General features: G+C 43.9%; 2 protein-coding genes across 2 annotated transcripts; both read left to right on the top strand.

Moving 5' to 3' along the window:
* Window positions 1-418: 418 nt before the first annotated feature.
* On the top strand, window positions 419-14,482 carry mtf1 (metal-regulatory transcription factor 1). Its single transcript, XM_080857684.1, has 11 exons — window positions 419-476; window positions 2,686-3,269; window positions 7,085-7,323; window positions 9,204-9,335; window positions 9,643-9,716; window positions 11,335-11,468; window positions 11,822-11,899; window positions 12,130-12,236; window positions 12,452-13,067; window positions 13,398-13,455; window positions 13,612-14,482. The coding sequence occupies exons 2-11, from the start codon at window positions 2,748-2,750 to the stop codon at window positions 14,214-14,216; spliced, it is 2,565 nt and encodes an 854-aa protein (XP_080713810.1). The 5' UTR covers window positions 419-476; window positions 2,686-2,747; the 3' UTR covers window positions 14,217-14,482.
* Window positions 14,483-19,642: 5,160 nt separating this feature from the next.
* Window positions 19,643-23,600, top strand: yrdc (yrdC N(6)-threonylcarbamoyltransferase domain containing). Its single transcript, XM_080858320.1, has 6 exons — window positions 19,643-19,830; window positions 20,297-20,492; window positions 20,784-20,898; window positions 21,031-21,150; window positions 21,529-21,659; window positions 22,616-23,600. Exons 1-6 carry the CDS (start codon window positions 19,674-19,676, stop codon window positions 22,689-22,691), a joined length of 795 nt encoding a protein of 264 aa, XP_080714446.1. The 5' UTR covers window positions 19,643-19,673; the 3' UTR covers window positions 22,692-23,600.
* Window positions 23,601-25,128: the final 1,528 nt, after the last annotated feature.

Raw genomic sequence — 25,128 nt, 5'->3', positions numbered from 1 at the left:
TGTAAGTTGTGGTAAAAATGTAGAGGGTTTGCAGTTTTAGGAATTGCCAACTTCATGATTCTATCATGATATGTGTGGAACAATTAACATGGATGCCACTGGAATTATACTGAATAGGCGTTATTTGAGTGGGAAATTATTGTATTTGCATGGAACAATACCACACATAGTACCACTAAGAAACTAGCTTTACCACTAAAAATGAGTTAGATAATTACGTCTATGGTCTCTATAATGATCTATCCCTGACTTGTATCAAATGACAATTAGACAGATTTGTGTACCATTCAGCAAAGTCATGATGAGTGTAATAGAGCAGTTGACAGCAAGTCCATTTGGAATGAATGCTTCCCATAATGCTCCAGAGGAGGAAGCTGAAATTTGACGTTGTTGTTTAATCATGGTACTGCTGGGGACTGTAAGGAAAGAAAGTGCTCGCAATCTGAACAAAACCGCTTGGGGTCTTTTCAACACTGGTAGGTGTGAAATAATTATGCTCTGATGAGATGATAAAATCATTAAATTCTTGCACTCCAGGTTGATTTGGCCGTTTTGTTTATGCGTGTTGCTATGTGTCCCTAGTTTTTCCTTGGTGTGTTCATTAGAAAGATGAGCAGGCTAGCTAGTTAGAGCTGAACTGAAGGATGCCGCTCATTAGAATGTAGCATTTGTAGCTAGGACTGCTCGGTTACCCATCTCTGGCTCTTTCCGATAGATTAATGATGTTATGCCAGTACAGTTTACTTTATACGGTTAACAATATGAACAGGGTTGTGTGCAGTGTAGTAACCTCGTTAACTAGTGTGCATTACCTGGACCTAGAATGCTAGTTGTGTTTCACTGGTCTTATGGCTATGGTTGAAGGCTAACATTTTGGCTAACTGGTTAGCTTGGTGGTAAGTAAGCTAATAGGAGTGGCTCTAAAGGCTGATTGGTAGCGAACTGGCTAACAGTAAGATGCGTTCTCCATTTGTATGTCCGTTCATTTGAGTAAGCGTGGAATCTGTAATCTAAAGTGTCGATAAAACAGTTCGTTTCTAATATGGTCAGACTTGAAATAAAACTCTGCTGTCATAACGACGAGGTGTATTATTCGTACATAGTGTAGTGGTCGCTAGCTAAACTGTATGCTAGCTTCAAGCTTACGAACTTGGATCCTTTCAGTGAGATATGTGGCAAAAGCAAGGTTAACTTCCCTAGCCGCGCTAATACGACATGTAGTTGCAAAGTAATTGGGTCATTACTTGTAAAAAAGTTGAAAACAGACTAACTTTACATACACTGTGAAGTTGGTGTATCAGTCAGCCAGGGACTAAAAATATTAACCACGCAGGATAATATTTAAATAGCATAAATGGAGCTGTGGAGAGGTCTCGTGACATGTCAGTGAGTGGTGAATTCCGAAAGTTCTGGAAAATGAACGGGAGGTAGCTAGTTATATCTAACGATAGCTTGTCTAATAAGGGGTCACATTCGCAAAAAAAACTAGAAAGGATAAAAGGGAAGCATGTTTTTGCTACGTTTGCTAGATGGCTAACATTATCATTAGTCATTAGTTTTGAACTGGACAGGTAGCCAGTTGTTGCCTCTTGTTGTCTTGCCTTTGCAGTTATCTTGAACAACTTCTTGCTATTACCTAAAATAAGTGAAATCATCCTACCGAACTTTGTCAATAGCCAAGTCTAGACAATATCTCACCGTTTTTGTTCGGTCTGATGACTTTCGGTCTTTTGGCAGTGCTCTGATTTTCGACGTATTATGTTTGCTTCAGTAATGTAATGCTGTCATTAGTGTTTTTGTACGGCTTTGATCGTATGTTTTGTTGTGCGCAATTGTCAGGCAGGTGGGAAATCATTAGCTCTCCGTCCTATAACAGCTCTGCCCTGCATGCATAGATATTTCGATTTACCTATCAAACGAGTGCAGGACCCTTCTCCCTTGCAAACTCAAATTTGACAACAAACATATTCACTACATGGATTCGTAGGACGGTTTATGAGTTGTTTGTCTGTGCTTCATGTACTTTCAGGCAATGTTTGTGTAACGGTGGTGTTTGCGTTTATGTTGACAAGCATAGCCTCACACCGGACTCATCACCGGACTCGAACTCGCAACCTCGGGCATGGGAAGCGGGCGTGATAGCAAGGAAGCTTAAACCAATGCAAACTTACTAGCATTGTATCGGCAGTCTGCCATTACATTTCAGTGAACAGGGACTGGAACAGGCCAGGCAGATTTCCACTGTAGATATTGACATTTGTCAAGGAGCCCACAGTTTGTAGGTACGCCCCTGTCAATGAATGCCAGCACTCGTAAACTGAGAGGTTGTGCTATGAGTAAGTGAAATATCATTGGGTAATGGATCATTTCCTTTTCAGAGGGATTTATCATCAATCCCCCATCAGTACCATATTTTGAGAATACATTGAGGTTCTGTCAATAGGTTGGATGAAGTGAAGTACTTCCATATATTGATATCTGTGGTCAAGAAAGATGTGAGGATGCTGCACTCTTAGGCCATGATTCTTTAAACGTTTCACTTTTTCTTTGTTAGTTTCAGTGATCTCTCTGGGTCAGCATATATGCAGAGGAAACAGAAGTAGACTGCTTTGAAATCAGGTCATGCACTGCGTGTGTGTGTTTGCCTAACTCTGTTCCTGGTCTCACGTGCACATCTCTCCATAGGTAACGTCAGCTGGTGGACGGCCGCCTGGGCGTGAGCGTCAGCTGACAGCGTTGAAGCTACCATGGGCGAAAATGGCTCCCTCCCCGAGTCGGCCATGTGCTTCGAGGAGGTGGCGCTGGACGAGGATGATAATATTGGCGGTTATGGCAGGGACGACGATGAGGACGACAATGACCTGGACGACAATGACGGCTGTGGCGACGACGGAGGCAGTCTGATACACCCCTCCACGTCCTGCATGGGCCGCATCTATGACCGCACCACAGTGCTCATCGAGCAGGACCCAATCCGGCTGGACGAGGAGGGGGAGGAGGATGGCCACTGCGGGGCAGACTGCGACGAGGACAGGATGACCTTCCTGGACGAAGGGGAGGGGGACGATGATGATGACGACGATGATGAGGGCGGCACGTTGGTCTTCATGGGCGACCCGGACGGCATGTCCCATGGCTACGTGCACCACACCATCTCACCGGATCAGATCCAGTTCACCATCAACCCGGGCTCTACACCCATGCCGCGCAACATAGAGGGAGCCACGCTCACCCTGCACTCCGAGTGCCCGGAGACTAGGCAGAGAGAGGTGAGGGGCCTCCCCGCTAGAGAAAATCGTTATGTTAGAAAAGCCCTTCATTGAAATGTAAGCATCATAATCCTCCCACCGTGCAATTGAAAGTTGATTGTGTATAGCAGTCTTTCTCTTTCACTTCTCCTTCTTTGCTCACTCCTACTTTCTCTTTGTACAGCTGAAAAAATCTCCAGGTTTGTCTACCCATCAAGCCCATGTTTGCTTTTCTGCATGTTTTGATTCAATATCAATATCATACCATTTTATTTCAATATCAACACTAGAGATTTGAACAATATGCACACTGCTAATATAAGGCCTTCGGAAGCTCAGTGTCTATTGTATTTCCTGGCCATAGATCTGCATCTTGCCTTTACACAGCTGCCTGATTTCATCATGGTTTTCATAGACAGAGGTACTCTCATTTAGTGGTGATTGTGAAGAGAAACTTCTGAGAATGAGAGGCCGTTGTTTGTTCACGGAGTGGAATGCCCCACAGGCCTTCCTATTCCACGTGGTTTCATATGATAGATCTCTTATCTCCCTCCCCCCCTCCTTCAAACACACACACACACACACACACACACACAAACACACACACAGCTCCCAGCCCAAACACACCAACAGGAGTGCTGAAAATTGTTGTCTGGCCTCTGGCATGTGCATCGCTGGTGTTTTCTCCTCACTGAACTCAATCTGCGCTATGCATCGATCTGGTGTAGTATAATGGCACACCGATTTGTGTTGAAGTGAATACGCTATGGTTTTGTGCTGGTGTCGAGACTTTCCGGCTGCTTGGTAGTATTGATTGTGTTTACTGGTGTGTTTGTGTTTTGGTGGCATTGCTGTTTTTAACGTAGCCTAAATAGCTCCCTTCTAGCTGTTTGTTTTTGTTTTGTTGTGGTGGTTTTGGTGTGCATCAATGTGTGATTTTGATGTATGTGGTTTTGTTATGGGGGCTGCTACATACCAATCTACTCTACCAGCTCATTAAACCTAAGATGCTCTCAAAGGGATGGAAAGTAGGCCAGTGTGTGTGTGAGTGTGTGTTTCTGTGTGTCTGTCTGTGTGTGTGTATGCGTGTGTGTGTGTGTGTGTGTATGTGTGTGTTTGTGATAGACCAATATGGGGTTTTCAATGGCCAATGCATCTGAAAATACAACAATTAAATGATAATAATAACAAATGACACACATTTACCGTCAGCAATTTGCAGTGTGCTGTCTCTTACCAGAGGTTTGTTGTTTGGGCTGTCCTCCGTGATTTCATTACTAGGCTTCAAAGGGAGCCAGGCTAGATGACTCAATCATTCTATGGTGCCTTAGGTAGAACCCTGGGTCATCTTTTCTGATGGATAAATCTTTGCCGTCCTCATCCAGAAATCAGCCCCTTTGTCAGATGTCACTTGCAGCCCATAGTGCAGCGGGCCCGTGCACCTCAGAGGGCATATGAGACGGCCTTTGCCTGCTCTCCTCTTGTGTGTGACCTTTGGACAGCAGCAGGGATGTAGTGTGAAGGGGATTGTCTAGACAGACACTGGACATTCTATCGCCCTCTGACCTGCTCCCATGTGAGCAGCTGCACTGTGTGTGTGTGTGTGTGTGTGTGTGTGTGTGTCTGAGGCAACTGCCTGGCTTTGCCCCTAGCACACCCTACCTCCATCTACTTTCTCTCTCTGGGGTTTTAGGTTCTGACCCATTGCAAATCCATTCACCACATCAGCTTGACTTGGCACAAAGGAGTGGTGAGCGATTGCTTCCTGAGTCCGATCCTTAAAGCTTGGCTATTAACCTATGTTTTGTAAAATTAATTAGTTTTGCACTGAAGGTAAATAGGCCTACTCATGCGTCTCTTAACAAATGTCCCCTTCTCCCCACCCCATTTCCTGCTTAATCACATGAGTCACATTCAGTCGCCAGCCCAGCCAGTTCAGGGAATTATGACTCAGTGGCTCAGACTCGTACAGGCAGTGTCAGATCAATCAGGGGGTAATAGGGACAGGGCCTAAGCCCCCCCAGCCCCCCTCCTCAACCTCCAAGCTGTAACACACTTCACTGAAAATCCAATGGGCAGCTCTTGAGCATCTCCAGGCTTGGGTTTTCTTTAGGTAGGTGTGTGTGTGTGTGTGTGTGTGTGTTTGGGGGGTGGGGGGGTGCACGCATCAGTTTTCGACCAGTCTCAGTCTGTGGACGCTACTTAATCACATCATACGAAGTCTGAATTTAGTGCAGTACTTCTTCTACAACTTGCATCTCTTGTGCCTGCTTTTGTTTTGGCCTTTTTGGGGGGCATTTGTGTATTTCTGACTTTGCATAAAGACCCTTCAGCAGATCACAACATGTTTGGATGTTGTGATCTGCTGGTGTGATGGACATACACATTCAGAGATGACTAGAAGCTCAGCAGGGCAGCGTGTGACATTTGAAAATGGAAGAGCTAAAAATAACACTGCCTAGCTATGATGCCCTTTCTTCTTTGTTCCAAGTGGCCTCTCTCTCTCTCTTTCTCTCTCTCTCTCTCTCTCTCTCTCTCTCTCTCTCTCTCTCTCTCTCTCTCTGTGTACATGTGAGTGTGTGTGTGTGAGAGAGAGAGGGAAAGAGAAAGAGACACTGGGCTTATGTGATGCGTGTAAGCTGGTGACTGCTCATGCAGAGGTCCGCCAGGTCAAACCGCCACAGGCTTGATAGGGTTGCACAGCACACCATAGCGAGCAGAAAGCACCCCCCTCCCCCAATTGCCAAACTGTGATGAAGTCATAGGAGGGACAGAGTGCAAAAGGGACAAGCTCTTCATCCTGCAACATGGAAAACCTCATTTGTCCATGCGTTAAGGGCATACAGGAGCACATAACAGAGAACAGAGAGAGAGAGAAAGGGCAAGACAAGAGGAAAGCATATGTCTTAATATGGCTTCCCCTTAGGCTATTTAACAGGCAGAGTACAGAGGGGTTGCATTTTGCCTGACGCTGTGGTGCAGCAGAATGCTGAGCAGGGCAGGAGAATGGCAAAGGATGGGACCGGGTCACCGAGAGAAGAGGTGGGGGGATGAGGGTGGGTGGTGGAAGGAGGGGTTGGGGGGATTGTGGATGGATGGCATGGCTGGTCTTACCCACTCTGGCCCCACTCAAAGTGCCACACCGCCTGCTCCCGTTGAGCGACCACAGCCAACAGTGTCCCTGGGTTCACAACCTGTGAGTGAGGTCACAGCAGCAGCTTCTGGAATCTTAACATCACAAGCTATCTGAGAGCACCCAATAATTATGCAGCCTGTAATAGGAATCCATTATTAAAGAACTCTTCTCATTCAGAAGCTAATTTGGCCTTCCCCTTGGAGCCTGCTTGTTGTTTTGATGCAGCATGGTGCCACTTCAGAGGGTTTTTTGTGTGCCTGTCTTGTTTACTGGTCAGGTTGCTACAGGTTTCAGGGTTGTGTTTAATAATTCTGTGTCATGTATAACCTTTGAGTAACTGAGATGTATAATTTTAAGGTTTTGTTTGATAGCTGCCGACAGACCCAAGCTTTCTATTGCATCATCATACTTAAAACTCAAAATAAAACTCCTTGCCTTTAGACGTGCTTATCGTGAAAGTTTACCTAGCAAGAAGATTTTTTTCACAAAAGCAGAACTTGAAGACCTTGTCTTTTAAAGTTTTAAACATTTGTTAAATACTGTATATGCCCTGAACTTGAGTAGTAAGAGGAAGTGCATTTCATGAACTACTGTTCAGCTGATGTCAAGGCAGCTGCTACGTATATGTTCAAACATCTCCTCAATGAACAGCAACTCATCCTCATCGTCACCCTTTGTGTTTGCTCTCTCCCTCCCTCAGGTGAAGCGATACCAGTGCACGTTTGAAGGCTGCACGCGGACCTACAGCACGGCAGGGAACCTGCGCACGCACCAGAAGACGCATCGCGGCGAGTACACATTCGTGTGCAACCAGTCGGGCTGCGGCAAGGCCTTCCTCACCTCCTACAGCCTCAAGATCCATGTGCGCGTGCACACCAAGGAGAAGCCCTTCGAGTGCGATGTGCAGGGCTGTGAAAAGGCCTTCAACACACTCTACAGGTCAGAGCTGACTCCAGACCTGTGTGCCGAATGGTGAACACGTAGAATTAGAAACAGTACAGTGAACATTTCTATTCATAACAATGCTGTGTTGACACTATCGAGGCCCTCAGGGAAGTAGGAGGTTCTATACACATAAGAAGAATGCTTGCGTCCATTGTAGCCGGTCCAATTTCGTGGGTGAACCCACACGTGTATCCACAAATGCCGAGTTTGTTACAATTGGTTCTGGTTCTTGTGGTATTGTCACATGTTGTCACGTGGCACATTTGAAAGCAAATGTTGTAATAGTGAGCCGAGTCAAGAATTGCGTCATGACACTATCCACGGTTTCTGTAACTCACTGTTGCAGTGGCTTGACCTGCTTAAATGCATTGTTTACTTTTTCATATTGTATGTGTATTGTGGCTCATGACGAGTGGAATTGCTCGTAATCAGTGATATTGCAAGTAAAGTTCTTCCTCACAATGTTATTTCAGCAGGTACTGTACATGCAGGAAATAACCCGATGTGCAATCTCACAGCTGTTTCTCGCAGAATTGTCGTTTCTTGTCGTAAACACGCATCCATTAGTCTCCTCCTCTCTTTATTTAGTTTTTTCCCCGTAAAGCTGTTTTTGCATGGCTGGTCATTTGCATTCATCTGATATGCACATAAATCAGGCTGTGTAGCTTGGCTAAGCGTAAGCTGGGGCTCTCTCGGGATCTCGCTCTCGCTCTCTCTCAGCTTTTTAATGGTCTCCTCTCCGCCGTTCTCCAGGCCTCTTTGCAGACTGCTGATCTATCAGCTTGGCTCTACTCACTCCCCCGCTGCAGCTACTCGTGCTGTTGCTGCTGTGTTGGCTGGTGGAAGAGTATGGCTGCAGCTACTCGTGCTGTGGCTGCTGTGTTGGCTGGTGGAAGAGTATGGCTGCAGCTACTCGTGCTGTTGCTGCTCTGTTGGCTGGTGGAAGAGTATGGCTGCAGCTACTCGTGCTGTTGCTGCTGTGTTGGCTGGTGGAAGAGTATGGCTGCAGCTACTCGTGCTGTGGCTGCTGTGTTGGCTGGTGTAAGAGTATGGCTGCATGTTATTGACCCTCTGTCAGGCCGCATTAGCCTTTTACACGCCACACCGCACTACTTCCTGTTAGCTTCCCTCCTCTGGCCGGCTAATCTCAGCCCCACTGCCCTGGGCCACACACACCGGAAAAGACAACTTGTGTACCTGCCTGCACCGCCAGGCAAGAGAAGCAGCACCAGACAAGCAGCCATGGGAGGCCAGAGCGGGCCATTAATAGAGGTCATGATGGGGGAAGAGTGAAGGGGGTGAAGAGGGCTAGATTATGCAGGTTTTTTTTGGGATCATCATCTACCTCATTGTTCCCCTGTGCTGTAGTTGCCAGCAGGATTGTGCCAGTAACGTGCATTAATGGTGCTCTGGTGTATTAATGAGGAGACATGCTGTTCATACCAGAGTAACTCGATTTAATCTGGTGAAAGCTCATAATCTTTGCTAATTATTATTATTCATTTAATTCGTTTTTTAAGAATGCCAAGTAATCTGTCACCCAATAGCAGGCATATGTCATTTACCTTAAAAGTTTGCTGTCCTGTTTTAAGACTTACCCAGTGTTCACCAGGCATGAAGGAAGCCACTGAAGCGCAACACTGAACTTTTTTAATAGGATCCAAAAGCCTTGTGCACTTTCCCTGAGTCACACTGGATTTGGGGAATGGCACTTGCGTGCTGATGCATTTCAGTGAAAGGGGCTGATGTTCACTTTTAATGACAGCAATGTATTAAAAGGGCACGTCAGCAAGAAGGCTGTTTGAATTGTGCATCTGTCTATGTATCTGACATGCTCCCCTCCTCGCCCTCTTCCTCCTCGGCATCGTGGGCAGACTGAAAGCCCACCAGCGGCTGCACACGGGGAAGACGTTCAACTGTGAGTCGGAGGGATGCACCAAGTACTTTACCACGCTCAGCGACCTGCGGAAGCACATCCGCACGCACACGGGAGAGAAGCCCTTCCGGTGAGTCGGCACTCTTTGTTTGTTGGTTTGTTTGGTATTGTTTGTTGGTTTGTTTGTATGTTTGTTTAATGAATCATCAGTGAATGAGCTTAGTCATTCATGATACTTGTGCACTGATTTTAGTGTTTTCTTGTAAAGGGTGACGAGATGACTGCTTTTCAGTATATCTCTCACCTTCAAAAGAACCTTGTCATACTGTTCCCAGTTTGGTACAGCTTTGTTATTTGGTTGAAGACTTTTCATAGGTTAGGCAACATGCAATGAATCATTATACTCCTCTTCTCCCTCTCTCTCTCTCTCTCTCTAGGTGTGACCATGATGGATGTGGCAAAGCATTTGCAGCCAGCCACCACCTAAAGACCCACGTACGAACACACACAGGTGAGGCTCGCCGTCTCACCGGACGGCTTTGGGCAATAGTACGTTTTATAAGACGTCCGCTACCGTCACGACCGGTTTCCAATTAATGGGGTTGTCAAGCCTGGGTGAAAACGTCATACGATGTGGCGTTTTCACCCAGGCTTGACAACCCCATTAATTACACCCGGGGAGACCCCGGAGGGCAAGCAGAGCTGCAAGCTTGTTATGTATCATTCATCTTTCTCTCTCTCTCTCTCTCTCTATTATTTATGTGTATATACACACACACACATATACATACATGCACATACATTATTTTTGGTTTATTTCAAATGGAACATTTGGCATAAAAGGCCTATTTTCTGCCCCCATCACTTCTGTGTTTCATTATGTTAAGTAATCCTAAATGATCATGTTTCAAATGACAATTCATCATTAGAAATCCTTTTACAATTAGGTTTGCTGTTTAAAAAAAGGGCCTTCTTTGGGCTACTTGAGTATCTGGAGTGTTACGACCCGACTTGTGTGGCCTCAACATATATTGGAGCCAGACCGCAGAGTATACAAAAATAGGGCAAATCTAGATGCACAAAGTGGGCATGCACACACACACACACACACACAGACACACACACACACACACACACACACACACTCAACTGCAACACTCAAAACACTACAGGGTTACTCACCAAAAGTATATAGCCTACCTGCAATGACCACAAAACCATCAGAAGCAAATCGTTTCTTAAGAGCTCCATGCTCATACTACACGATAAAGGGCTTACAACAAGCCAAATAAAAACATCCGCTACTGAAAGTTCACCATGCAGGTCACAGAAATTCTTTCTAGTCTTCTGTGAAGACTGTTGTGCTATTTAAGGAAGCAAATTCTTTGGACTTCTTAAGTATCTGGAGTGCCAGACCCGGCTTGTGGGGCTGCAACATATTGTTCATACATATTAAAATGGTCAAGAGAAATAGCTTTCTTCAGAAATGCGTCAGTCAGTTATTTCTCTTAAGAAATTAAGGTTCTTCCATGCAAGAAATTGGCAAGAAACTGAAGATATCTCCCAAATGTGTGCACCACATCCTTGCCAGAACAGTGCAAACTGTCTCTAACCGGGGATACAAAGTGGAGCATGAGGCCCTGGTGCATAACTGTGCAGGTGGATGAGAACATCAGAAACTGTAGTTTGAGAAACAGATGACTCACAGGGCCTGATATGGCAGCTTTTTTAAATAGCACCCACAAAACACCAGTTGCATCGTCGGTAACTAAGAGGTATTGGAATTCTGGCCTTCTAGTCAGAGTTTCAAAGAGAGAAAGCTTTATTCGAGACACTAAAATGGGTATCTCGCACACGCATACACCCTCAACTTGGCTTGTATGATCTTCTATTTTACCCTTCATATTCATCACTAAAAGCTTACTATCAAAGCTTCAATGTAGGTCTCTGACGAAAGCTGCTTGTTTAAAAAGACACATAACTGGACGAGGAAGACATTTGCATGTCATTAAAAATGCCATTTCCTGAATATCTTCACAATGCATTTCACTCAACAGGCTTTACTTTGTGCTCTCTCCCTCCCTTCTCCTCCTCTCTCTTTCCCTCCACCTTTCTCTGTCTGTTCTCAGGCGAGAAGCCTTTCGGCTGTCCCAGTGATGGCTGTGCGAAGGCCTTCAGCTCTCAGTACAGCCTAAAGAGCCATGTCCGTGGTCACGACAAAGGCACCCCCTTCACTGTCAACCTCAGTCACCCGCTATCTGAAGTGAGCAGCCAGTGGGCCTGCTTGTCTCACACCATCGCTCTGCTCCTGCCTTCACACACACACACACACACACACACACACACACACACACACACACACACCCACACGTCCTGTGTTATCAGACATACATAGTGAATTTACATAAATAATTACACTCGTGTGGTCACACACAGGCACAATCTCAACCACATTGCTTGTCAAATTGAAAAAAAATTGTAATGGCAGTATAATAATGAGAAGGTAATTTAGTTCCCCAAAATCACTGTTTCCTGTTGATGCTGGTGAACCTGTGGCAATTACAGAAAAGCAAGAAATAATTGCTATGTCTGAGTGTCTGTTGTTGATCATTACAGGACGCAAACCACTCGCTTTGCCTCAGTGATCTGAGCCTCATCTCAACGGATTCAGAGCTCCGAGAAAACCTCCACAATGTGAGCACCTACAAGTTGTTTTTTTTCTATTTATATGATCACATGCATGTCATTATTAGATCTGTTATACGAGAGTAATATCAGATAAACACAGTGTGTGAAATGATTTATTTGTTTACCGGAGGTAGTTTTGTTCATGTAGTTGCAGCAGTTGTAGTCGATGTTGTTGTTGTTGTTGTGTGGTTGTGTTTGAGACCTACATGTGTTTGCTGGTTTTGTCTCCATGGCAGTGTCACAGTCTGGACCTGAACAGTGTGACCCCAGTGAGGATATTTGAGCTGATGTTTCAGAGCCCCGACAACAGCGTCAGTCAAGATGACGTCCAGCCCACTGGCAAGTGCCTCTCTAGACAAATCAGCCTGCAGTCCGTTGTCATCGTCTCTGGCCACTTCAGTTTTTACAAGCTTTCTTTCGTTCTTCTTTTCTTTGGATTTGTTAACTTACTCACTCACTCACTTTTTAATTATTTTTGCTCTGTCCCTCTATCTTTCCCTCTCTGTTTCGGTGTGTGGTTCTGTCTTTTGCTCTCCTCCCTGTCACTGTCACAGATAGCTTAGTGGAGGCGTTTGGCCTGGACACCCCCTCTCAGCCTGCTGTGCCGGACACCCCGGCCCTACTCCCCACCTTCTCGCAGGCCCCTTCCTCATCCTCCTCTTCCTCGTCCCTGGCCACCCCGGTCTTGTCCCTGGACGTGTCCCTGCAGGCGGTGTCTGTGCCCTCGCAGCCCTCCTCCACCACGCCGCTCCCCACCCCCCCAAGCTCCACCTTCGTGCCCCTGAGCGCCTCTGTGAAGTCAGAGCTTCAGACCATCTCCGCGGTGCCTGTAGCGACTGGCCCTCAGCACTATGTGGCGCTGCAGCCTAAGTTTCTCCAGCAAGATGGCAGCTCGGCAGCACAGCCTGTCGCGGCGACTGTGCCACCGCCGGTACCCGACGCAGTCCCCACGGTGCCAGCCAGCGCCTCAACGGTTGTCGCCACGGAGACAGACCCTCCCAGTGTGACCGCACCTCCCCCTCCTCCTCCTCTTCCTCCTCCTCCTCCCACTACTACTACCATCACCATAACACCCACGCACGGCATGCTGCCGCCGGGCCTGGTCGTCTCCAACCAGGACCTCCAGTGGATCCTCAGCAGTGTCGCCAACTCGCAGATCAACTCAGAGCAGCAGGTGAGACTCTAAAGCTGGAGGTCTGTCGTGACACCAGCCATCTCCACCACCTGTGCAGTCTTGCCAGAGCTCTTCTAATCAGAGTTCTCTGAAATCTCTCTCCTTTCCTCTAGTCTTATTAGTTTAGACATTTAAACGTTGAAAGTGTTTGGTTTTTGGTCACCGTTCAATGCAACCCTTTTTTTCCCCTGTCTTCATCTGTGGTTCATGTGCTTTTAAAAAAAAAAGAGTAGAGGTGATTTTGATCAGTCAAGGATTCCTGCTCCTTGTTTTCCCTTTACCACCTGTAAAAGCTTTTCACGGGTGCTTTGTGTGTATTTCCAACTACAGGGTACTACGATGGAGAAAGTGTTCTTCACCACAGCCATCCCTGTTGGAGGAACTTCAGGTACAACTGACTGATTCCATCTTTCACTTCTGATGTTTTTCCTGTGGTGTTAATGTGATGTTTTATTTTCAGTACAGTACCTCAGTGGGAGTCAGACTGTAATGTATGTCTAGCGGTTTGAATAAGTTGCACGTGTCCGATTGTGACCTCTTGCAGGAAACCCTGTTCAGCAGATCGGCCTGAGCCTGCCGGTCATCGTCATCAAGCAGGAGGAGTCGTGCCAGTGTACGTGTGCTTGCAGGGACTCCAAAAAGGACACCGCTGCCGCAGCCGCCGCAGGCACCTCCTCTTCCTCCACTTCTGAATCCACCTCCTCTAAGAACTCGTCATCCTCTTCGTCAGCACAGCAGCAGCCTGTAGACCCTCCTCCGACTGCCCCTCCACCCCCAACCCCACCCCCTCCTGTCAGCCCATCACAAAGCTCCCCTGATAAGCCGGACGATCCATCGCCCCATGATGGACACACGCATTCATCCAGTCAGCCTTCATCATCGTCATCGCCATCAACAACAACAACATCATCATCATCATCATCATCATCGTCGTCCTCCGCCTCCACAGTCAGCTCTCAGACTTTTGCCATAGCTGAGACGGCTGCCACGGACCCCCTCCCCCCGCCAGCAACGGACGGGTTGGCTATCATGGACGTGTCGGACTTCCTGTCGCTGCAGAGCCCTGGGGGCTCGGCCAACATGGAGGCGCTGCTGCTGGTGCCCGACGACTTCCCCATGGCCGAGGGAGGCACCCACAGCGCCCCATAGAGGACATCCGCCCGTACCACCCACCGCGTCTCCCTTAACCCCCCACCCCCTCTACGTCCTCATCATTTTTTCCATCCTCATCCCTCTCTTCCCTCTCCTATTCCAGTGCCGCAAGCCCACACACACACACACACACACAAACTGGGCCGTGAGTTGCACATGTGCGGAGCCCCCTTGTGGCCAATCAATGGAATGCACAGAAACATTTCCCGTTTGTCCCACCAGACCAAGCTGGATCAGAAAGCTGCTGTGCATGTTGCTCGTTTCACATGCAACGCAGGGTAGCGTGATGCTTTGTGATTCCGCCTCGCAGTGTGTCTCAGGCCGCTGTGGAAGCAGAGCCTCAGCCGATGGCTGTCCTGCCTTTTGGTAGAGAGGTAGTTTTTTGACTTGCCACATGTTACTGGACAAATTGCGTTACTTGTCATAACAGTACTCCTCTCTGTCTATATCTATATATGCAGCTTCAAAGTGATCAATGCCTGAATTGACTCATCTAATGATTGATTCACTTTTTTTTTTTTTCTGTGGTGTCATCAGGGGAAAAGAGGTTATTCCTTGATTTGGCCCAATTTGGCTCTGGAGTTATTTATGTGCCAGTACTTGAGGAAATTCTATCAAGCTCTTTCCGAGACTGCATAGTCACTTTTGCATGATGTGTAACATGGTTTTTGTTCCTGAAAGAACATGAAGCACTGATTTGCCACAAACTGTAATGAAATTACACACTATGATGTTTCCTATCCATGTACTGTAGTCAGAAGCGCTCTCTGATATAGACACATTTAGTCCAGGATTGACTAGAATGTACTGCATGAAAACAAATAGCTACAACAACGAAGGAAAAAAAAAAAAGGCGTTGGCAGAAGTCTTCTATGGAGTAGATGGTAGTTTTAAAAAAAAATCATTGCAAGGTCACTATAAATGGCAGTTAATGCAGCTTTTTCCCTTAAAGCAAGGTCTAGCGTGGGCCATGCCAACGTGAAGAGTAGCTGATCATAGATGTAAGGCTAGTGTAGTCCAGGAAATGTGATTGCAATTTTGACATTATTTTATTTCACTTATATTATCTGTTAATATTTTTATAAAGAAAGACAAGGACAAAAATAACTTTGCTTGCCTTTTAAAAAAATATATGTAATATGTAATATAGTCTTTACATTGGTAAAAACAGCTGCCTATAACTAAACAAGTATTTAATTTTTATATGTGTTAATTTATTTGAATACTTAATTGCTATCATCAGATCTGCTCTTCTGTTCTTACCGTTTAGTTTTTTTCTCTCGTAAAATGTCTACACCCCAGCTTTGTAGACCAAGTCCTGTTGCAACTATGACGGCGTGTGGGTTTCTTCTGAAGGCATTCTCACTCGGGGTAGTGAAAAGGCTCAGGTTCAGGCTTATGTTTCTTCTGTCCTTCCTTTAGGATGGTGTTACTGATTCCAGGCTTTCGCCCAGTCGTTCTCTTCCGCATCCCCACCCCCTACCCCCCTCCATGGCTGCCTGTGTGTTAGCATGCTATAAGCTCCAGAAGTGCTCTACTGAAGAAGAAAAAAGAAACATTTAATTTCCCGAAGTTGATTTCTTTTTTTTTCATTCATTGAACAGATTTATTCTGTTGGTGAACGTCAGAGAGAGGCACACACAAACATGTGAAGATCACCCAAAATGCTCACTGTTGAGGACAGAAATTGGCATCCTCCTCTTCAGTCTACTGTCTGCTAACTAACAACCCAAAACCAGACCCAGCATGACCCTCTCAGGGATAAAAGTTATGGTAGATGAAATTCCAGATCTGGAGCATTAAATGCTCTAATTTAGACCTTAAACTCATCACCTGTCATTGCTGACCAGCATCTGTCATCCGACTTTAACTTCTCTCTGTAGTGTCTTACATCTCTGAACGGCTTGCACTACCAATCGCCAGTGTAGTTAGTCTAACCCCACTCCTAATGAGTAGTCCGTAGCATATGGCCCTTGCTTGTACACCACTGCTGTAGTGAGTATTGTGTTGTGAATGAGTTGATCATAAATGTATATATTGCACATTTGATAATAGAAATACAATTATTCCTTTAGATTGTATTTGAATTTGTATTTTTGTATAGAGCGTGAAATATTTTATGTTTTTGAGATTGAAGACCGACCCTATCCCACACTGCCCTTTGCATCCTTCTCTATGATTGCAGACATGCACTAATTATGCAGATTTTTTTGTCTGTTTACTACTTTGTTTGTTTGTTTTGTTTTCTGCTTTTAAAATTGAAGCCTTGTGATGGTCCAACTGTGGTATTAGTGCAGGCTCTCATGACCTTCCCCAAACAAACTGTGTTCTGATGTGCATATGTGATGGGTGTCCCTGCAAGTTGATATAGACTCTTCCATAATGTGTAGAGTAAATATATTACATTGCCTTACAGCCTATCAATGATTACAGTTTGAAGGCAGTTTGCCTCTTCAGTGTTCTTCTTCTGAACGTGTTTGCCTTTGACTTACTCTATGACTCTGGTAATCTGTGTACATGTTGCCATAGCGTCTCAAACGCACATAACACAGAAGGCTCAGTTGGCAAAACGAAAACATCTGTCCATTTCGTTTGCTCAGTTGGTGTGTGTGTGTCATGGCATGCCAATGACCATGTTCTGTGTGTGAATTCATTTCTTGTGTGTGTGTTCCATTTCCAGTCCTTACACACCCTCTGCACTGCATAGTTCATCACTGTATGTATCCAGCTTGTCATAGAATTTATTGTGTTCATTGAGCAGCACTCTTAATAACGGCTTTTGTCTAATGGAAAGGCCCTCTCCAAGAATATGTTCCATCTTCTTATATCAAAAAGGCATCAGAGCAGAGGCTTCCTGTTATTGCTTCCATGCATGATTTCATTTCCTGTTGTCTTTGATAATAGGGCAGGGTTCTGTTGTGTTTATGTATACAGTATGTAAGCACTTGGTTTTGGATCTCTTGATGTGTCTTTTTCGCTTCTTTTGTTGTTTGTAAGCATTCTTGTTTGCTGTATTTCTACATGTATGTATGTATGTATGTGGTGCAATGTTTGAGTTTGGATTGGAGGTGGGACGACAGTGAATGTTAGATCAGCTTGATCCTTGTCACTACTGCAAAATCCTCACCATTTCAACCTCAAAATGTTGAACTATGCAAGACATCTTTCCTCTCTTTTCCTTATCAAAAGATGCCAATTATTGGTCATTGTTCCATCTTTTTAACAAATAGCTATTCCCAACCCACAAGTAGGACATTGTTTAACAGTGAATCTAATGTCCTTAATGGATTATCCAGGAGGCTCTCAAAGCCATGTTCACCTGATCTTGTTGAGCCGATATGCTTTTCTTTTTTTTTTTGCATTCTAAATGCATTTGTCTAACACATTGCATACAAAAAAAAATTGGGCATTGTAGATGTTATCGTGGTCTGTGGCTGTTTAAGGAGGAGGATTCTTAAATGGTCAACAATCGCTACCACCAAGTTACCATGTTGAGGACCCACAGAGTGTACCTGAAAGAGAGGCTCTATAATTCTGTTGTAAGAATTATTTTGATCAGTAAAGAAAAAATGTTCTGTATCGTTTCAAGGAAAAGAAATGTTTAAGGAATACAAATATAATGTTTGCATACTCAATCTGTATGTCAGTGATCATTTCACTTCCCACCTCCTTTCTCTTTCTCTGGCCTTCTTGAGCTACATCACCATGTTGCTCTGAAACCTTTATGTTACCCAGAAGGAAAAAGAACACTTACCCAGTCAACTGGAGCTGGATTTTTTTTTTTAACGAACAGCCGATTTAGTTAATGAATAAGTCAGAACAGCTCCTGTGCAGACTTCTTTTTTATTTGTGTTACGGAGTGGTCAAGTGCATTGTCATGAGTTTATATGTGCTATCTACTTTGTACGTTGTGTTTTTTTCATACAACATAAGGTTGCAAAGGCGATCATAACGCTCTAAGGGACATGGAGGTTAGGAAATGCATGTCAAGTAATCACGTGAAGCGCAAGAGTATAATTATGGGGGAGGAGGGAGTAAACACTTCCAAAGGATTGTCTTCAACACCCAAAGAATGAGGTTTAAAAATGTAAAGGATCTGTATTTTTTAAAAGAATGTATAATGTGAAAATTGTCTGCTTATGCTTGTTTTGTATAAAGTAAATATTGTATTATGAGAAAGTAATAACTTTGAATTGAAAGCAATACTAATTAAATCTCACGGCCTCTCTTGTTTGTGTCAACAGCGACACATAAACATTAAAACTGAGCTTTATTAAGAAATTTGGGGAGTAAATACATTTATTTCTGAAGAGCAAGTGGTGCATCCACCAAGTCTCTCTCCTAAGGGAAAAAAATAGAAAGGGCATGAGACAAAATGAAATATTTCAAAAAAAAAAAAAAAAAAGGTCAAATTAAAACACTATTGTCATTACACACAAATTATCCAATGTGCCATTCTTTGTTAGGATATCGCAAAAATGGCCTGATTACAACGGTTTACCTCTTTGGCTAGTATTCTCCATGTAACCCTTGACACAGTTCCGTGGACGCATACCTTTAAACGATCATGCAGGGCTTGCAGATCCTTAAGTATGAAGTCGCAAAGTAGAAGATTGTTGCTAGCTTGGGCTGTTGCATTCATGGTAGGGGGCCCCTGCTGTGTTGTCTGGGACAGATTTTTTGATTGAAAACCCATTCCCAGCCACACAAAGTTAAATGCAGATAAGTTACCCTAGAAAAATACCACTCTTCACTTCTGTGAAAGCAGTCCGAGGATTCATTATAGTCACCCAACACAATTGACTGTAAATCAAGTCAAAGTAATCTTTTTCCCCACTTTACCACTGATCTCTGAGCAAAGGCAATATGGTAAATGTTTAAAGGTTTACTCTACATACCTCTGTCTCTGAAGAATATCCATTGTTGTTATGAGATGCATTGTGTATGTTGCCTGTAAGAAAATCTTAAGCTGTAGTTTATAAATTGACATTAAAGATTTACATTAGGACGAACATGTCTTACCAGCACCAGAAGACATTTTCCCTACACAAAAGCGCGACTGAACTAATGACCTACTCAGCTCAACATCATTAAATAATACCATCTGTTGTAATTACCCACAGCTGACTTCGCAAAGGATGGGCATTACATTTTCAGTGACACCACTTGACGTAGGCCTATCAGTTTATATTTCTTAATATTTCTAGGTGAAGACGAGATCACTCTTTCCAAATCTAAAAATAGCTGTGCTGTTTTATATTCCAATGCGCAATGACCTGAACAAAAAAAAGCTAAAGTTGGACGGTCAGGAAATAAGGTATCGTGTGTCTGATAAATTTGTTATGAGACATGAATGGGTTAATAATAACTGCTACCCGGAAATGATGTTCTTGCGCTCCTCCGTGAAAACATTTCATCAGTCAGTGGCGGTCATGCACTGACTCGTGGAAACACATGCCGGCTCTGAGACATATTTATAAACAAATATTACTTTCACAAATTTGCAAGTTGTCTACAGCAGCGATGATAAAGTCGCCGGCAGCAAAAGTCTTAAACTTGCCACCACAGACGTCCAATGGCTGTTTGCTGCAGCCGGATGGTATTCAGCAAGGTAACGTCAGGGTAACTTACGCTAGCTAGCTTGGTAGCTAGATATCAGTTAGCACCGGCATTTAACTAAAACCTTGATTACCACGGCAGACTTGTGAACGACAGTAATAGTTGTTTACTATGAATGCTTTTTTCTATCAATAGTATATGGTAAAACCTTGGTGAAACTGAGATTAGCCAAAAACACGTGGGGCACGTCAGTTTCACAACTAGCAGTTAGCTTTCACCTCTCGTTCTAGTAACCTTGTTAGCTGAAACATGTTAATGTAAGTCAGTAGCATAACGTTGTCTAACATTGTCTAAGCGAACTAACAGGTAACTTGAATACCGCACTCGACTGCCGGCTGCCAACACACATTTGAAATTCTTATGGCTGGATGAATGATGGATAAATCAGCTGATCAGATTTGCATTGATGTCATATAAATGATTGGATACATTCCCCATGATGGCTTTTCATTTTACAGATCAGTTGGACATTCTGAAATCTACTGTCAACGCTCTGAAGGATGGGGAAGTGGTGGCTGTCCCTACAGATACGCTGTACGGCTTGGCGTGTCTGGCCCAGAACTCTGTGGCTGTGAAGAAAGTATATGACATTAAAGGCAGAAATGGACAGAAACCCTTGGCCATTTGTGTTGGCGAAATCGAGGAGATATATAAGTACGTACAGCCATTGCTGTCTAAGTTCAGGTGATAGAGAATGAACCAAAATGTTATACTAGTATGCTATGTTTGATTTGTATTTGTTAAGTTGCAATTCTACTAAAGAGCAGCCTTACACCTTGCACCAGTGTTGCTCTGGTATGTGTGTTTGTATTGTTGGTACGATAGACCCGTACCTAAAGAGATCTCGCAATAAACTAGATTTACCCCTCAACTCCCTTACAAACCCAAGGCTACCAGCAGAGCAAGGTGAGCTGGACTGATCTCTCTCTTGATCTGTGTTTCCAGATACTGTAAAGTTTCAGTGAAGAGGGAACTGCTGGAGGACTTACTGCCCGGCCCTGTCACACTGGTGCTGGAGAGATCTGCAGAGCTGAACCCCGACCTTAATCCCTTCACCCCGGTATGATGTGCATCATGTACAGTACACTCTATATTACACTCACATTGTTGTAAGTTCGCTTATCTTCTATGTTATGTGCTGTCCATGTAATGCTTCTTTTTATTTGTGTGTGTATGTGTGTGTGTGTGTTAGCTGGTGGGAGTGCGTATCCCTGACCACCCTTTCATGAGACGCTTGTGCCAGATGTGTGGAGAACCTCTGGCCCTCACCAGTGCCAACATGAGCTCCCAGACCAGCACCGTGGATGTCCATGTAAGCACAGCCTACACATTAAGCCTTCTTTGTAAACATGGGCTTTGGTTCAAACTCTCAATGAAATTTGGGATTTCCTCAAAATTTGGAATGTGGCTACAACCCTCCAAAGCAGTGAGCAGTTTGTGTCTTTGAGATCGCTAAACAGTGGACAGTAGGAAATTGACGAGCTGAATGAGTTTGGAATGTACGTTACCTTTGGCAGTGTTTGGTATCAACACATCAGCTCTTAATTGTGACCCTCCCCTTAATTATTAAATATATCAAGACGAGTCACTTTTATAGCACGTTTAAAAACGATAGGCGTTGCACCAAAGTGCTATGGCATGAATTATTACAGGAGTATAAATGATGAAAATGTTTGGCGCTCTCTTGCAGGAGTTCCAGGAGCTATGGCCGAAGGTGGCAGTTGTGGTGAATGGGGGCCACATTGGAGACCAGAGCAGACAGGGCTCAACGGTGGTCAACCTGTCAGTCCCCGGCAGATTCAGCTTCATCCGCCCTGGCTGGTGAGTCGTCCTCTGACAAGTAACTGTAGTGTGTGACTGTAGTTAGGATGGGTTCAATCTAGGGCTGAACGATTAATTGCATTTGCGGTTTAATCGCGATATGATGAGACGCGATTTTCAAACCGCAACTTTAATAAAAACCGCGATTACATTATTTATTTATTTTTTAAGATGGAAAATTTTGCACACAATGATTTAAAGCAGCATAATGGATCACTTGCTAATCACTAACGAGATGCTTGTGGCTCGAACTAGCGAAATCTCTTGAAATGTGCTTAGTTTGACACTATGACCAACTAGTTAGTCAAGAACTGTCCTAACACAGTCAAACATCAAGCAAGTGCAACACAAGATGGCAAATAAGCTACTTACTAGTTCGGCAGACAGTAAAAACCAGGCGGCTTCAGGCACACCTACATAACGCAGTCATTTGCCTACGGACCCTGGAATGGCAATGGCACAGAGGCGATTCTCCATATTAAAAGTCATTGTAGCGCCCCAATTTTCAAAGCAGTTATTTTAAGGTAAAACTGCTTATCCTAACCCTGAAGTACAATTACTGCATGAGGCCAATTTAAAAAGTGCATGCCTTGTGTTTATACTTGACTTTGTTAAAATAACTTAAATGCACAGTGGCAAAGCCACCTATTTGTTTCTGTAATGAGCAGTTAAATACAAATGTAAAATGTGGGAAAGAATATTTCACATTAAATGTACCTAATATTGTGTCATATTTAAATCATTCAGTACGTTTTGTTGGAGAAAAAAAGTAATCGCATATCGAATTGCAATCGCAATATTTTGGGGAAAAATCGCAATTAGATTATTTTCCCAAATCGTTCAGCCCTAGTTCAATCCATGGATTAACTTTTTAAAGGGAATTATTCTCACAACCAGGCTTGTTTGTTTTTAATAACAGGTTAAAACTTAAAACTCTTCTCTCCTCATATTTTCAGTGCCCTGGCTCCCACATTGAATGTACTCGACCGCAAGTATGGACTGTTGGAGGACAGTGAGAACCAAAAGCTTTGACACCCTCTGAAAAAAACGCATTCAAATACATGCAAACGCACAGTCATCTCCACTCTCAGTCTGCAAAAGACGGGAGGGACCTGCAGCTTGGAGAGACGGGAGAAGGGACCTTCAGCTTAGAGAGATCAGGGCGAGGAAAACAAGAAGTCTGTTATTTATAGCACCTGTCCGGCACTTTGATATATCAGCAATTCTGTGGGTTGTGTCGTCTTGGTGTTGGGACCTGATACTCTGTCAATGGTCTACAAATCGCAAGAAAAATTGTACAAATCCATCTGGTTCAGTCTTGGTTATATGTTGGAGGGGATCGGAGATACTTGTCTAGTTGTACAGAGTTGAACAGATTTCTTCTGAAAGTGCATGGTGACTGTTGAAATCTATTGCTGGAACATGTGGTAGGGACAGGCACTTGGACCTCAAAATTATTTTTTTTAAACCATGGTTGCACTCTGAAGATTTATTTTGTACTAATGGCCCAGTTTGGTGATGCAGACTTGCAGTGCATGGTGAACCCTGCATATTAAATTGACCTAGGACATGTCACTCCTTAATTCATAGATAATCATTTTTTAACAGTTTTTATTTTCTATTTCTATTTATGTGTTTTGTAAATATTTATTAGAGATTATAACTGGTTCAGCTGTAAAGCAACATTTCTTGTCACTACTTTTTTTTCAATCAGATATCTTCATCATAATCCTCTGTTCTCCTGCCTCAGATTCTTTATGAAACATACGAAAAGGCGGTTTAAGGTTCGTAATGGACCAAATTTCACCCTGACCTTTTTTTTGGTCATTTTCAGGAAAGCATATGCTACAATCTTTCTCTCACTCATTCTCCTGATGGGTTGGTTTATTGCAGCATTAAGCTTTGCCAAAACCTCTTTTATCTGCAAGCCAAAATAAAGAGAAGCACTAAGCCTTTTTAAGCCTGTGGTTTTCCATCTGTTTTTCGCATGCAGTCTATGCAGATTTCCCACCGTTATATCTCCAGATAATCTTAATAATTGAAGTTCATTTTAATAAATATTTAGCTTCATGAACATCAGTGATCATCAGATGGTGCAGAGTCAATTAATGCCACACCTAAACTCAGGATCAGTTTAATATCCAGAGAGACACTGGCAACTTATTCTTTTATCCTTAATTTTACCCTTTATTTATTTTTTCCAGAACTATGAACACAATGATTTCATAGAGCTTTTATACAAACTGGTCAGGAAAAGCAGGCCGTAGTGGTAGATCACACCTTTCTGACCCAGCAGCAGTAGCAGCACATCATCTGCCACAAGTCCTGTCAGAACGGGTCCAGAATGTAACGCTTTGAAATGTGCATGTTACACATATGCTTTTTGTTTTAAGACATTGCAATACAATTAAAAATAATGTGTGACAAAATTGGTTATGTTGGGGTGTTTCACCAAACCTGTGACGAGGTCCTCTTCTTGGTAAATAATAATAGTAATAATAACATAAAGAAATAACATTTCCCAGTCAGACTACTTCATTAACAAACTAATAATTTCCAGATCAGATAGTTTCCTACACATGAGGCTGTCCTCACTGTTTTGGATATTGTGTGTAGTGTCCTTTAAAATCTAGTTTTCAGGATAAGACATTTAAAAGACATTGAGAATATACAGCTCCTGGACTAAATGTAACAAAGTTAAATCTAATATATATGTATCTATAGAGATGCTTTCAGAAGATGTGAAGATGGAAAAGGCTGTTTCATTTTTCAAGAGGCTGGTTTTACGGTGAGACTGCAGTTTGACGAAGGTGAAAATAGAAGGTCTGCGGTAGCGGAATGTAAGTGAGTCCATGCGTCTCTAGTTTGGGACTGTAAAAGAGCTCTGGCATGAAAGCTGGCAGCAAGCAGGAAGCGGTGGTTTCCATAGTGAGGAAATTGTCTGCAACTCAAGGTCATAGCAAGTAGAAGCTATTCTTTTTCCCCGCAGGGACTCAAACACAGATCAATATCCCTGAAGATCATCCGAGGCGGGAGAGGTCTACTCATTTGATCTCGCATCCACCTCTCTCTCTCTTTATAGACAAGTCATCCAAGCCTGGGCTGAGTTTCCAAAAGACACTCTCGCACTAAGATGATCCTCATTAAGAGAGTGTTTGTGAGTAATATGCACTCTTGTCATTTCATGATTATCAGTAAAATGATTATCGTAGCTCTAAGAGGGGGTTGGGAATAGCAACCACATCTCACACACCCTCTAATCTGTCTCTCTCACACAAACAAACATACCTACGCACTCACCTACTCTTTGCATCACAGACACACACCCTCGCTCTCTTATTTTAAACACCTTACCTCCCTCACTGTGCAGCAGTGCCTCATATGCCATCTCTGGGTGCTAGGGAAACTCCCCAATCCCCCTAAAGAAGTCTGTCCATTAGTAAGTGCTCTTCGAAATTGGTTTTGAATA

This window comes from Sprattus sprattus, assembly GCF_963457725.1.
Source record: "Sprattus sprattus genome assembly, chromosome: 19".
NCBI classification, from domain to species: Eukaryota; Metazoa; Chordata; class Actinopteri; order Clupeiformes; family Clupeidae; genus Sprattus; species Sprattus sprattus.
Note: the sequence above shows the minus strand (reverse complement) of the source record. Positions and strands in the feature narration are given on the sequence as shown.

What these genes read in the sequence shown, in the direction of transcription:
- yrdc (XM_080858320.1), top strand. Translation starts at nt 19,674, where the DNA reads ATGCCGGCTCTGAGACATATTTATAAACAAATATTACTTTCACAAATT. An exon ending in GCCGGATGGTATTCAGCAAG is followed by an intron (nt 19,831 to 20,296) that starts GTAACGTCAGGG and finishes TTCATTTTACAG; the next exon opens with ATCAGTTGGACATTCTGAAA. An exon ending in ACCTTAATCCCTTCACCCCG is followed by an intron (nt 20,899 to 21,030) that starts GTATGATGTGCA and finishes TGTGTGTGTTAG; the next exon opens with CTGGTGGGAGTGCGTATCCC.
- mtf1 (XM_080857684.1), top strand. Translation starts at nt 2,748, where the DNA reads ATGGGCGAAAATGGCTCCCTCCCCGAGTCGGCCATGTGCTTCGAGGAG. An exon ending in TCCGAGAAAACCTCCACAAT is followed by an intron (nt 11,900 to 12,129) that starts GTGAGCACCTAC and finishes TCTCCATGGCAG; the next exon opens with TGTCACAGTCTGGACCTGAA. An exon ending in GACGTCCAGCCCACTGGCAA is followed by an intron (nt 12,237 to 12,451) that starts GTGCCTCTCTAG and finishes TGTCACAGATAG; the next exon opens with CTTAGTGGAGGCGTTTGGCC.